We start from the raw sequence: 15,290 nt of genomic DNA on the forward strand, positions 1-15,290 counted from the left end.
CAACAAACTGGACAACCTGGACAAAATGGATAAATTCGCAGACACATACAATCTTCCAAAAATAAATCAGGAAGAATCAGAGAATCAGAATAGACAGATTACACCTAATGAAATTGAAGCAGTAATCAAAAAACTCCCACCAAACAACAATCCTGGACCAGATGGCTTCACAGGTGAATTGTACCAAACATTCTGAGAGGAACCGACACCTCTCCTTCTCAAACTATTTCATAAAATTCAAGGGGAGGGAACGCTCCAAAACTCATTTTATGAGGCCAGCATTATCCTATTTCCAAAACCAGACAAAGACACTACAAAGAAAGAAAACTATAGGCCAATGTCCCTGATGAACATAGACACTAAAATCCTCAACAAAATATTAGCAAACTGGTATAGCAATGCATCAAGAAGATGATACACCATGATCAAGTGAGATTTATTCCAGATTTGCAAAGTTGGTACAACAGTCGCAAATCAATAAATATGGTTCACCACATAAACACAATGAAGGATTAAAACCCCATGGTCATATCAACAGATGCAGAAAACGCTTTTGATAAAATCCAGCACAAATTTGTGATAAAAACCCTCAGCAAAGTGGGAATAGAGGGAACATACCTAAACATAATAAAGGCCATATATGACCCACCCACTGCCGGGCAAAGACTACAAGCATTCTCCTTGAGATCAGGAATAAAACAGGGATTGTCTGCTTTTACCTCTCTTATTCAAGATAGTACTGCAAGTCCTAGCCATAGAAATGAGACAGGAGGAAGAAATAAAAGGCATCCAAATTGAAAAGGAAGAAGTAAAACTGTCTTTATTTGTAGATCACATGATACTATATATAGAGAACCTCAAAGATTCCACCAGGAAACTAATAGATGTAATAAATGAATTCAGCAAAGTAGCAGGATACAAAATTAATATTCAGAAATCAGTTGCATTTTTATAGGCCAATAACAAACTAACAGAAAGGGAAATTAAGAAAACAATCCCATTCACAATTGCTCAAAAAGAACAAAATACCTAGGAATAAATCTAACCAAGGATGTAAAAGACCTGTACTAAGAAAATTATATTCTCTGAAGAAAGAAATTGAAGAAAATACATATAAGTGGAAGCACATACCATGTTCCTGGATAGGACGAACTAACATCATTAAAATGTCCATGCTATCTATGCAAAACAATCTATAGATTCAGTGCAATTCCTATCAAGATTCCAATGACATATTTCACAGAAATAAAGCAAATACTTAAAAAATTTATATAGAACCAGAAAAGGCCCCACATAACAACATCAACCCTGAAAAAGAAGAACCGAGTCGGAAGAATCACTATCAAATATCAAACTATACTGTAAGGTCATGGTAACCAAAACAGCATGGTAGTGGCACAAAAACAGACACATAGATCAATGGAACAGAACTGAGAACCCAGAAATAAACCCACACCTTTATAGTCAATTATTATTTGACAGAGGAAGCAAGCACATACAATGTGCTGAAGGCAGTTTATTCAATAAGTGGTTTTGGGAAAATTGGACAGATATGTGCAGAGAAATGAAATTAGACCACCTTCTTACACCACACACAAGAATAAATTCAAAATGAATCAAAGACTTATGCTAGACCAGGAACCATAAAAATCCTACAAGAGCCCCAACTGGTGTGGTTCAGTGGACTGAGCACCGTCCTGCGAACCAAAGGGTCACCAGTTCGATTCCCAGTGTAGTGCACATGCCTGGGTTGCAGGCCAGGTCCCCAGCAGGGGGCATGTGAAATGCAACCACACATTGAAGTTTCTCTCCCTCTCTTTCTCCCTAACCCTCCCCTCTCTAAAAAGAAATAAATAAAATCTTTTAAAAAATCCTAGAAGAAAACATAAGCAGCAAAATCTCCAACATTGCTTATAGAAAATTTGTATCCGATATATCTCCCCAGGAAAGGGAAACAAAAGAAAAAATAAACAATTGGGACTTCATCAAACTAAAAAGTTTTTGAGTAGCAAAGAAATCATCAACAAAATAAAAAGAGAACCCACAGAATGGGAGAACATATTCTCCAATGCATCTGATAAGGGGTTAATATCCAAAATGTATAAAATATTTACAAAACTCAACACTAAAAAAACACACAACCCAATTAAAAAATGGGCAAAGGACCTGAACAGAGACTTCTCCAAAGAGGACCTAAAGATGGGCAATAGACATATGAAAAGATGCACGACATCACTACTCATTAGAGGAATGCAAATTAAAACCACAATGAGATAAATCACTTCACACCTGACAGAATGGCTGTCATCAATAAATCAACAACAAGTGTTAGCAATGATGTGGAGAAAAGGGAACCTTTGTGCACTGTTGGTGGGAATGCAGACTGGTGCAGCTGCTGTGGAAAGCAGTGCGGAGATACCTAAAGAAATTAAAAATGGATCTGCCTTTTGACCCCGCAATCCCACTTCTGGGAATATATCTGAAGGAACCCAAAATACTAATTTGAAAGAACATAAGCACCCCTATGTTCACTGCGACGTTATTTACAATCGCCAAGATATGGAAGTAACCCAAGTGTCTGTCCATCACTTGAGGAGCGGATAAAACAACTATGGGACATTTACACAATGGAATACTACTCAGCTATAAAAAAAGAAGAAAATTTTACCCTTTGAAATAGTATGGATGGACCTGCAGAACATTATGCTAAGTGACATAAGCCAGTCAGAGAAAGAAAAATACCATATGATTTCACTCATATGTGGAATCTAATGAACAATCTGAACTAACAAACAAAACAGAGACAGATTCATAGATGGAGAGCAGATGACAGCGAGTGAGGGGGGAAGGTTAAGGGGTGGAGCAGTTGAACCAAAAAGAAAAAGGACTCATGGACATGGACAACAAATTGGGATTTGCTGGGCAGTGGAGGGTATAAGGTAATGGAAAATATTATGATAAAGATTATATATTGAAAAAATATGTATTATATATGCATATATGTATGATATATATTGATGTATATCTATGCTTTTTTGTCTTCAAGGCTGCTGAAGTACTGGTTAAAAGCTGCTCTGGAGTCACACTGTCTAGTTTAAGAGCTCTACTCTATCATTTATTAGCTGTGTGACACTGGATGGGTTACTTACACTCTGTGTCTCAATTTCCTAATCTATAAAATAAGAGCAATAACAGATTCTATTTCATAAGACTGCTGAAAATGTTAGTGTGTTGATGCATGTAAAGGACTTTTGACAGTGCCTAGAACACATAAAGTACTTAAATCCTAGAAATTATTATGGATGTTGTTAATAAAGAGTGTGGGACTTGTGTATGTGAACAGAGTCCCTTAACTCCCTTTCCATTATCAGATCCCTATTGCCGTCACCAAATAACACGAATATAAAGAAAACCCTGCATCAACATCGGATAGCTTAAGGACTTTATGATAGAGTAATAATGGATTCATATTAAAGAAAGGCACCGAAAATGGATTCACATCCACATTCCTATGAAACAGACATCTGGACAATGAGTCTCTGCCAGATTCTCACTGTTGGATTTCCTGCTATCTCACTAATAACTACAGAGTTTCTTTTGCTATTGAATCCTTTTGCCCACGATTTCCAAATGTTACAGGGCTCTAGGCTAAGACCTTGGTTCTTTTATTTTCTCTGTATTATTCACTTTCTTGGTGACCTCATCTAGTCCCTTGAATTTACTATTTATATACTGACAACTCTCAAATTCATAGCTCCAGCTCAGGTCTCTCATTGACCTTCAGACTCGCATTTCTAACAACTTACTTGACATTTCTACTAGGTTATCTAGCAGGCATCTCAAACTCAACATATAGAAAAACAACTTTCTGACACCCATCCCATCTTCTAACTTGTTCCACTTGTTCCTTGTTCCCCATCTGTTTCTTAGGCCAAAAGCCATGATTTCAACACTGACTCCATGCTTTCTCTACTACACATTCCATGAGCGAGGTTCTAGCTTCAAGATATATCAAGCATCCGCCCTGGCTAGTATGGCTCAGTTGGTTGAGCACAGGTCTGTGAACCAAAAGGTCACTGGTTCGATTCCCAGTCATGGCACATGCCCCAGGTTGTGGGCCAGGTCCCCAGCTGGGGACGTGTGGAGAGGCAACCAACTGATGTTTCTCTGACACATCAATATTTCTCCCCCTCTCTGTCTCTTTCCCTTCCCCTCTCTATAAATGAATAAAGAAAATCTTTTTTTCCTTTAAGAAAATTTATTGGTACCTCTTGAGCAAAATAGGGAAATGGTATGTTTGTACAAATCATACTTTCATGAAATGGATCCTCATACCACATTCTTTTTAATACAGGCTTGTTGCTGAAACATTATTCCTGGATTTTCAAAATCCAGCCAACATGGATACCTCCGCTAGTCTGTTTTGGCCTTCACAGCTGCTTCCTCTCTCAGACGAGCCTTCTTTTCTACCTTCAGGCTTGTTAAAGACTCGCGTCTTTTGGCAGCCTTCTTGCCCTCAATAACCATCAAGATGCGCCTTGCCACTGTCAGGGCAATCATTACACAGTTGATCTTCACCTGGATCTTGTTTTTTGCAGCGTCAAGCATCTCAAATGAGATAGTCTCTGGGATTTCATCTTCCTTTTCAAACCAATCTGACCATATCAGGATCTTCCTCTCCCAATCCATGGGTTTGTGTAATGGCACTTGGTGGCTATAAGTGTGGAATGGAGCTTTTGGACTTTCCTGTGGTTTGGTGCAAAAATCCATTTATTCTCTTCAAATCAGAGTTTCTGGTAAGCCTTAGAAATGAGGAAGCACCTCTTTCACATAACCTAAAACAATTTCCCGCTGCCAGGCACAGGCCGCAGAGGCTCCCCATGGCTGCCTACTCCACCAACCCACACAACACCTCAGGGGAGGCGGTGGCACGGGAAGACTCAATGTCACTGAGTGCGTTGCAGCTGAATAAATAAAATCTTAAAAATAAAAAAGATATATCAAGCATCCAATCCCTTTTTAACACATTGAGAAGCTACTATCCTAGTCTCAGTTACCATTATAGTTTGCCTGAATTACTACACTCATCTTCTAACTGGTTTTCCTGCTTCTACACTTGCTTCCTTCAGTCTATTGTTAATACAGTGGTGATTCTTTTATAGAAACCAAGACCTATATAAATGGAAAGCTATTTCCTGTTCATGAATTGGAAAACTCAACATTGGAAGGATGTCAAATCTTCACAAGATGATCTACAGATATGATGCAATCCTCCTCAATAATGAACCTTGACCCCACTCTGCCACCAGTTACAAACATCGAATCCAGATGAACCTCAGTGGGGAAGGCAGAGCAATCACTTTGACATGTTCCCTCTGCTTTATTAAACCCATTTTTTCTTTGAGACTCATTTTCATATTCCATTATTCTACTGATTTTATTTATTTCACTCTCCAAAATTTGCTTACCTACTCTTTGTTTTCCCTTTTTGTCTATTGCTTACATGTTAGCACTGTAAGACTCTCTGGGTAGTCAGCATATACTCATTCATCGAGTTTATCAGAAAGAAGTAACATGTATAATGGCCAAATCACTAGGGACATTGGGGGAGGTCTTTGCCAATCACAGTTCCTCAGAGTGAGAAACATACAATTTGAAGTGAGTTTGCTTTCCTTAAACTTCTGTAATTCCTTTAAAATGTGGCCTTATAGGTATCAGTGTGAGAGTGATTATATTTAGATGAAGAGAGAAGGAGAAAGAGAGAGGAAGGGAGGGAGGGGGAGTGGGGAGAAGGAATGAGTGAGAGAGAGCGAGAGAGCGCGAAAGAAACCCCATGAGAATTAAGTGCTTTACAGAAGAAGGCAAAAGAGGGCTCCAGGAGGGCATGCCAACGGACCAAGCCGATAGGCTGGGTTAGCATGATGTTGATGGTGACAGCTTGGTAAAAGCCACATTACTAGTGTGTAGCCAGTTAGAATAGAATTTGGAAAAAACATGTTAGATGGAATGATGAATGAGGCTGATGGGATGACTGAAAATAAAAGAGTTGGTCTATTGTCTCAGAGCTCACTATGCCTGTGAGCTGCAAAGAATGGGATCAAGAAGAGAAGACATAAAAGGCATCACCTTCTGTACCAAGTGGGTCCCAGAGTGAATCCAAACAAACACCTGGAACTTAGTCTCAGGTGAGAAAGCCATCACATGGGCAGGGGCATGCCTAAGGGACCAGGGCTCTGACTGCTTTCAGCATCTATAGGGACCCAAAGAGATAAGAGGAGCCAGGCTTCTCTCTGTACATGAGTATTAGCATTCAACACTTACCTTTCCAGGGTCTCATATTATCTAAACCAGAGAGAGAGATTCTTCTTGGTGCCGTAGTGCATTCTGGTTTCTTGATGCTGCTGTGCCTACTCCACAGGAGCTTCTCCTCTTGGCGCCGTTCAGAGAGATGGATTGGCTTAGGGGGTCGGGGAGGTGGCACATTGGACACAATGTCTAGTTCTTTTACCCCATAGGGTAAGGAACCTTGTTTTTTATCTACCTGAATGGTGGAATTTAAGGAAGTTTCCGGCAATGGTGAAGAAAAGCGGTCCCTGGACGGCCCATTGATATCTCTATTCCAGATCAGGGAAGCCCGAGGCCTTGCATAGTAAGGTACCTCCTGATATCCATTCCCATGGAGTGAGGAGTAGGCCAAGTTAACGTAGGGCACCGGCTGCAGGCCATCGACAAAAACATCATCGAATGAAGTCTGTTCCAAAGAACGGTCTGAGTTTGACCAGCTGTCACATCTGGTGGGTAAACTGAGGGAAGAAAAGCATGTAAATTTGACTGAAAATAAAAGGTCCCTGGCAACTGCAGTAGGCACCACAGCGACATTGCTGGTACTCCCTTGGCAGAAATCTGAAGAAGAAAGCCATCTACCCACCACAAAACCCATGCTGGCCTCACGCCCATTCCTCAAATATTACCTTTTTTTCTTATATAGCCACATTCCCTCTACAACCCTCAGTCACACCAACACCTTGATGCAGGGGTAAAAAATGGTTTGTAGACTTTTTTCATATGAAAATGCAAGGTTCAAAATGAAAGCCACAAGGCTAAGATACATGATTCATTTTGTTTAGTATATCACATACTTCATCCTTCGTAGTGGTTGATAGTGATCTGTCCCCGCCCTCTCAGTAGCAGGAAGAGAAGTGAGGGCAGATACACCCACTAAAACATGCTACAGCTAAATGGATAGATTTGGTCAGGCACACTGAGCACATCTCACTGACAGACCGTAAAAGAGGAGGCAATGTGAGGCCTGGCTCGGAGGGAGTCCAGTGCATAAGCATACCTGGCATGGTGCAGTCTTCCAGTCTCACAGTTGGACAGAATCAGATAATCAGGAAGGAAGGGAAACTCTGACTCACTTCTGGTTTCCTCAGTGGCTATGGTATTAGAGCTTGGGTCATCTCTTGGCAAGGAGGAGCTGACAGCATGGGCGGTGTAAAGGGAGCTGCCAGGGGGTGGCTGGAGGGATGAGGGCGTGTGATAGAGGCTCTCCACAGAATCTGCTGGAGAAATCATTTCCCACGTTAACATTTAAGAATGGCTCTAACACTCACAATTTCTCAAACAGCATCTAAAGAAGCCAGATAAAAGATGCAAATCACAGCTGGTGTTTGTATTGATGGAGGAGACCACTTCCCCAAGCTATAAACAATGTCTGGGAAAGAAGGCCAATGTTCGTAAGAGTGAAGTGTTGAATCAATTAAGAATTAAAAAAAAAGAAAGAAAAGAAAAAAAAACAAGCATTCTTGGTATAAAAATCTGCAGTTAGATAGTCTACACACAGCTCCTTTATGGCCCTCAGCCACAGCCATGCATCACTGTTAATTCACTCAACAAATATACATATATACACATATATTTATGCATATCAAATACATATGTATGTACTTACACATGCATTTCTGCATACATGTATGTATGCATATATAGACATCTATTTATGGCTACATATATAGAATACCTACTTTGCACCTACTATGTGCCTAGAACTGTTCTAACTCTGCTGATACAGACAAAACAAAGACTCTGCCCTTACTGTCCACCAGAAGGGATAGACAAGTAACACATAAATAAAGAATACTGTTAAAGATTGACTGTTAATGATATATAAGGAAAAGGAAGGGGAAAATGGGGTGTTGTGATGGCTAGTAAAGCCCACATTTCTCAAGGAGCATAACATTCAGAAACTCCCAATGAAAAGCCACCTTTTATTTCCCCTTTGAACCAAGTTAGCAGGAGTTCAGAATTCCTGAGTCAGAGTGGGTTCAAGTCCAGGCTCTACTATCTAGCTATTATGACCTTGGGAAAATTACCTCCTGCTCCACGCTTCCTTCTCTGTAAAGTGGAGATGCAAATACTAGTACATATGCCACAGAATCAGTCTAGGGATAAGATGAGCTAATATACAAAAGCATTTAACAGAGTTCCTAGCCAAAGTCCGCATAGTACACTGACTACCTGTGGCTACTGGAGATAGAACCAAACATATGTGAAAGGCCACAAGAAACCCCTTCGGGTGTGGTTCTCAGATGAGGGGGACTCTGCCCTCACATCCTTCTAAAAACTAAGGGGAAATACAGGGAATAAAAGAGGTCATAGGGGGTTTCTGGCTTCCTCCAGCTTCATGACAGAACTTTCCATTTCCTGCCTTGTGCCTTACTCATTCCTGTTCCTCTTTGACTATTGGGAAACATGTTATGTGTCTATCTATGTCTTAGGATAACTCCTGGATGAGGAAAGAAACAGAGGAAACACATAACATGATACATGAATGTATATCTAGTTTGGGCTGAAGGTAGGGACTAGGGTGGCAAAGAGTGGGCAGCAAAGCTGGAGGAGTTTGTCAAGGAGCCTCTGCTTGTTTGCCATGTGAGAATTCAGCCAGGGTGCATTCACTGCCACTTTGCTAGTAAACTTTATCTGTTGTAGCAAGGATAAAGAACTCGTCATCACTTCATTTCCTTTCATTTGAGTGCTGTCAAAGTTCAAAAATATGACTGAATAGCTTCACTTAATAAGCTTCCCTGGTTCATTTTTTTTTTTTTAAAGAGCTTTGTCCTCAGGAAACACTCTCACATGCTTGTCTTAGAGAGGCAACTCTGACTCTCCACCACCACCTAGTGTTTAATGTAGATATTTCAGTGGCCAATGATAAGCACACACTAGCAACTGTTCACCATGGGATTTAGGACTAAGGTTTTGTCTACCAGACTAAGGCTATAAGAAATCAGATGGAAAGTTCCATGGTTTGAGGAGCAGGGCATGCTGCCCAACAACAAAACCCATGAAGGGGAGTGAACTGTAACCCTAGGTGCATTATACCTGCTATATTACATAGAAAGGGCAGTGTGTGTGTGTGTGTGTGTGTGTGTGTGTGTGTGTGTGAGAGAGAGAGAGAGAGAGAGAGAGAGAGAGAGAGAGAGAGAGAGAGAGAAGGAGAAAGCGCTTCATGATTCATTTGCTCCCACTGCCCAGAAATGGCCCAGAGGAAACTTGGAGCTAATTTCTCTTGCAGAGACCTTAAACCAGTTAGATATGAAGAATTTCTTCTTGCCTATGATAAACAGCCAAGTTCTGTCTTTCTACTATCTAGTCCTAAACAATACAATTGGTAACACAAAAGCCAGAGTTCCATGAATTAATGAAAGATGGTGATATTTAATATTTCTAGAAAATCAGCAGCAGCTGCATTGGGAAAATCAGAGCCCCACATGACGTCCTCACCCATGTTTTAATTTCATTGAATGCATTCTCTGTGACTTATGAGAGCAAAGGCACAGAGCAGCTTCAAAGCCTTTGATGTTGATTATAATGCTCAGTGCATGATACATTTGAACCTGAAGTCTAACACCTGGTAAAAGGGAGAAATTTCTGGTACTGTATTTGGAGGGGGGGGGGAGGAACAGTTCTGACATAAATTAGCCTTCCAAAACACCCTCACAGGTGGGCTTGGCACCTTGAACGGTTTTCCCATAGTAGCTCTCCAAGTGCATGTGCTGCATCCCAGGCCACCCCTTCAGCACACAGGTACCGCAACTCTGCTCTCACCTGCAATACCCTCCAGTGGGCCGAAGTTGCAGACCTGAGTGATGCTGTATACCCACACCTGCATTTCTTCCTCGGTCTTGGCCACCAGGTAGAACGTACGAGAAGTAGTCTTAACAATGAATACGAAATTATTCTGAAATTCCTTCCGAACGAAGCCAGGGCCCGCATGCTTCCACACTGCACACTCGCTGAGGTCTATCACACGAATGGGCTTGCTCGAGTGTTTGTTCCTGTAGTACTCCAAGACGTCAGGGTTGCCGCTCATGCGGCCCCGCCGGAGGACAAACCAGCGCTTGCGCCAGGCCTGCAGAGAGGCAATTCAACAAGGAGTTACTACCAACTGCTCTTGTTTCCGAGACTCTGCTAAGAACCTATTTCATAGCAAGGACAGCAAAAAGAAGTAAATCAGCCATTCGAACAATGGAACGCAAACTCCACCGTTTTGGATTAGAGGACTAGTGTGTATTCTTCAAGTCTGCTTTATTCAATGAGTATAGGATGTGTCATTATTGGGGAGTGTAGTAATAGGATTCACAGCCACAGGTTGAAGGGCCAGAATTATACAATCAATGCAGCAAAGGTATGTACAATAATACAAATTTATTTATATGCAGGTCTTTAAAAAAAAACTTAGTAGTGAAGAACAAGAAGGAAGCTTTCTTATCATTGTCTATATCAATCCCAAAGCCAATATCATACATTAAAATCAGATGCAAATCATGAGTGCCCAGCATTTTCAGTATCATCTAACATTGTTATTTAACTTCTAGAGAATTGCTCAACCAGAAAAGAAAAATCATATACATTGGAGAAGAGAGAACCTATTTAATCTCCAAAACTATTGTACGGAGACAAAACTATTTTGTCTATTTTATGTATGAAAGAAATAAGAAATTGATTAATGTGCTCAAGGTCACACAGCTAAGCTATTGTAGGAATGGATTTGAACTCAAGTCAGGGTGAAAGGATCAGTAATGAACGTGAAGCAAAAAAAGCAGAGAGAGGTGTGTAGCCAATTCTTTAGAGATGTCTGACTGTAAAGGGGAGATCTCTGGGGTCAAGGGATGATTTTTGAAACATGGAAGACACATGCATTTCTTCTCCCTCCCCCCAATCACAGTGTTTCTCAACCAGGGATCAAGATGACCTACAGGACATCTAAAAATAGGTGTATTTTGCTTATCATTAAGGTGGGGGGGGCAGAATTATCTGGCTTAAAACTATCAGTTCCCTGTTGAGAAAACACTAACAATTGAAAGGAACTTTCTTGGTGCAATAGAGATCTTAGAATGAGTCAAGTCTTGAGGTAAGATGATCAGGCAAAACTTAGTCTATGCTCTAAAAAGAAAAGAGAATGATGCTGGAAAGAAACCAGCTCTAAGATAATGTCAGACTGGAGCTACTGAGAAGGATATGAGCCTCCTCAGCTCCCCATTCACCCTTGACCTAAAATGTTTGCTGCAGACAGTACCAAGAAGATGTGCACATCCCAACAGATAAATGGATAGATACCTTTTTGGGTATGAGGCCTGGGGAAAGACGTATTTGCAAGTGACCATAGCCATGCTACTCTAAGGAGTCCTCAGTATCTGTAAACTTCCCTGCTGTCTCCTGGAGGCAGGAGGAAAGAAGTGAGGACTCTCCTCAAGTTCCTTTTCTTTTATGTTTAGGTGCCTTTTGTCAGCGCATGCCACCTGCCAGCCTGCGTGGATACCATGTGCTTGCTTTCTGCTGGAGAGGACTGAGCACAAAGGTAACAGGCTGACGGGCTGACAACAGAACTTTCTCCCATTGGAGAGGCTCAATGTTGCAGTTGGCAAAAGCAAGTGGAGAGATTTATAGCTCTGTGGTTTGCTCTCCTGTGCAGTGGCATGTGTGACAGCAGGAAGTGCGGGATTCTGCCAGGAGGCATGGTGACCACTGGGACAGGAAGTCTTTTATATCTCTAACTTCATTTTTGCCTGACAAATTTAAAGCCCACCAGCTTTGACCAAGAGGCCAGGGGGAAAGGAAAGGCCACTGTTTGGAGTGTTCTCAGCTCCCTCCCTGCCCAGGGAACATAAGGTCTGAGACAGCAGAGAATCTGATAAAACACTGAAGAGGGGAAGGCCAATTGGCACAAAGGACCTGCAATTGTACCTCAGAATAAAAAGCTCTTTTGAACCTGTAGCAGGGGCCAGCCATCAGAAGGAGGGTAGTTGCTCCATGTTGGGCTGGGACAGAAAGGGGGAAACAATGCCTGGCAGGTGAGCCCTGGCTTGGTTCTTCCTTTACAGACAGTGTAATGCTCTGAGGAGATGTTTGGCCACTTAGAAGAGGGACAAAGCAGTGTGATTTAGTTCTTGTTTTTTAAGATGGGAGAAGTAGCTCTGGCCAGGTGGCTCAGTTGGTTGGAACATCATCCCATACACCAAAATGTTGTGGGTTCCATTCCTGGTTGGGCTGCATATGGGAGGCAATCAATCAATGTTTCTCAAATCGATGTTTCTTTCTCTGTCTCTTTCTCTCTCCCTCTCCGTCCCTCTCTTACCTTCCCTCCCTCTCCCACTTTCTCTCCCTCTCCCTCTCTAAATCAACTTTTAAAAAATATCCTTGGGTGAGGATTTAAAAAAAAAAAGATGGGAGAAATAACATCATGTTTATATGCTCATGTAGTAATCCAGGAGGGAGAGAAAAATTAATGAGTCAATAAATTCCTGTTGCAAAAACGTGGTATTGAACAGAATGCAGACACCAAACATGAGGAAAGGAGCTCAAGTGTCACTGTGACGTTTGGAGCGAGGGAGGTGGGAAACTTGGGCTTCTGGCAGGGGCTGAGACAAACAGGAAAGTAAGGACCAGTCCCGGTATTCCTTGTGACGATGTGGACCCAAGGAAGGGGATTTGGGGATGAAAGCAGGTCATGTATGGCTGCTAAGGAAAGCTTTGATGGGGAGCCTGGGATACCCTAAACTTACCAAAGATCACTTTGGTAGGGACATATGACGAGGAGGGGGTTCGTAATATGAAATGGGCAGATTCAATGCAGGGTAATGAGTGCACTAGTAGAGGCGTCAGCCAGGAGCAGTGGGTATGCAAAGAGGAGAATGACATGGACAAGTCTGGTTTTCACTCATTTGTTTAACAATTATCTGTTAATAAGCTACTAACGTGCTGGACACTGTACAGAAACTGAGGAAATGGAGGTGAACAAGCCACAGTCCCTGCCACTCATAGTCTTGTGGGTAGCAAAGGAAGTGGGCAGATGGTTAAACAGACAATTGTAGTCAGTGAGATAAGTGCTATGAGAAGAGAAAGCCAAAATACTAAGGTGATACACGAGTGAGATCGGTAGGTTTAGGGAAGCTTCCAAAAGGAAATGATGGCTGAGCTAAGACTGAAGAAGGGCTAAATAAGCAGCATGTGTAAATGCAGGTCGTTCAGCAGGGCTGGAAGGCAAGCATGAGAACAGTCACCCAGTAACCTGAATAAGATGTAGCATCATTTTCATGCTAGACCTGGCAAACTGATCAACATGTTCTTCCTCAGGTTTTTAAATCTCTAACTAACACTTGTAATTATGCAAAAGCAGAGATGATTCACTCTCAGAACTCCTTGTTAAGTAGGTAGAACCAGAGGCTATGTATAGTTTTGTCCTATCAGGCTTATTGGTGTCTGAAAGTGGGAGACATGTGACAAAGACCCCTGAAAGAAGTCACCCAGCACCAAAGTGAAGCTCTTTCCAATGAAACAGTGTCACAAGGGGGTTACCAAATGTGAAGGGTCACATCAAAAGGACACAGGAGTTAACCTGAAGCTCCCAGTGGACAAAGGTGGAACGATATAAGCTTTAATAAAAGTATAATAATTTCAGTGGCTTGAAATCCATCAAATACGTTTAAATCCATGAGTTCTCATGATATTAAAAAAGAAAAAAGAATTTGTCATCCTTAGAGGATGTAAGAGAACCACTTCATTATCTTGCAAACTGGTAAATAAAGGGAGACAATTAAGCATTATCCTGCCTTTCCTAGATAAGCCATCCTACTGAACACATGAAGAGAAATACCTTTCCATAAATATATTCTGACTAATAGAAGAAAACAAATGATAAAATTAGACTATCACCATTTTGTTTTCCCCAGTGAATTAGTAGGTATAAGTATTAAGCATCAACAGTGGCCAACTCAGGAAGAGAACAAGCAGACACTCTGTACCTTCAATAGTTTAGCACGAGGCTGTGGATGAAAAAGAGGCCACATATGAAACCCGAGAAGCTCAGGGGAGGCTCGCATGGTGGCCCTTACAAACTCACAAACAAAGAGTAACCACATAGGATAGTCTAAAATTAAAACTTCCGTACTAAAAGCTGTTCCTGACCATAGTAATGTCCCAGCGCAGTATTTTCCCCTAACACAGGTCAATCTTTACCTTAATTGAACCTGTCTGTAGTCTTTCTGCATGCAGGCTAATATGCCATGAGAACATGCCTTTGGAATAACAAAGTAGTTTTCTTTTTTCTGGACACCTCAAAGCACAACCAACACCAGAAGGAAGACCACAAATCCCCTCATTGTTACTGTTATCATGTTAATTATTGACTGTTAACTATCCAGAGAGAAAGAGAGACAGAGACAGCGCTGGGAGACAGAAACATCAATCGAGTATCAATCGGTTTCTATCCATATGTGCCCCGACTAGGATAGAACCCACAACTTAGGTATGTGCCCTGACCAGGAATCAAACTCGGAACTTTTTGGTGTATGGGATGATGCCCCAACCGAGCCACCTTGCCAGGGCTTTCTATTTTACTTTTCATCTAATCCCAAAGGTGACCCCACTTTGCTTTCTCCCACCTCTCTAATCTATCACCAATGGATTCGCATAACCCCCTTACGTCTTCCCCTTTGATTTTGCTATATAAAATAAGTGGCAATACTTCCATTTTCCGGAACATTTTCTCAGTCCATTGAGATTTTGCTTCTAGGCAATTGTCGTCAGTTTGGCTCAAACAAACTCATAAAAATTCTTACAGGTTTGGACATTTCTTACATTGACAAGGCAAAAGCCAGATTGTGGGAAATTCTGCAGATCAAAGGCCTGAGTTTTTCAGCAGATAAATAAGAAAAAGAAAAGACAGGAGTGTGGTGAATCTATGGATTAAATGACACTTAAAGGATGTATCAAATTTTTTTCAATGAACT

General features: G+C 41.4%; 1 protein-coding gene and 1 pseudogene across 1 annotated transcript in view; both read right to left on the bottom strand.

The window, feature by feature from the left end:
- Window positions 1-15,290, bottom strand: part of GAB3 (GRB2 associated binding protein 3) — an 86,854-nt gene that overhangs the window by 24,295 nt on the left and 47,269 nt on the right. The window contains exons 2-4 of the mRNA XM_054572231.1: window positions 10,108-10,411; window positions 7,343-7,559; window positions 6,322-6,803 (exon numbers count right to left, since the gene is read on the bottom strand). Of these exons, the coding sequence (XP_054428206.1) occupies window positions 6,322-6,803; window positions 7,343-7,559; window positions 10,108-10,411 (1,003 nt within the window). The remainder of the gene's footprint in view (window positions 1-6,321; window positions 6,804-7,342; window positions 7,560-10,107; window positions 10,412-15,290) is intronic.
- LOC129069563 (protein FAM162A-like) lies at window positions 4,414-4,950 on the bottom strand (annotated as a pseudogene).

The sequence above is a fragment of the Pteronotus mesoamericanus genome, unplaced genomic scaffold, assembly GCF_021234165.1.
Source record: "Pteronotus mesoamericanus isolate MK-2021 breed Mesoamerican mustached bat unplaced genomic scaffold, CSHL_Meso_final contig_226, whole genome shotgun sequence".
In the NCBI taxonomy this organism is placed as follows: domain Eukaryota; kingdom Metazoa; phylum Chordata; class Mammalia; order Chiroptera; family Mormoopidae; genus Pteronotus; species Pteronotus mesoamericanus.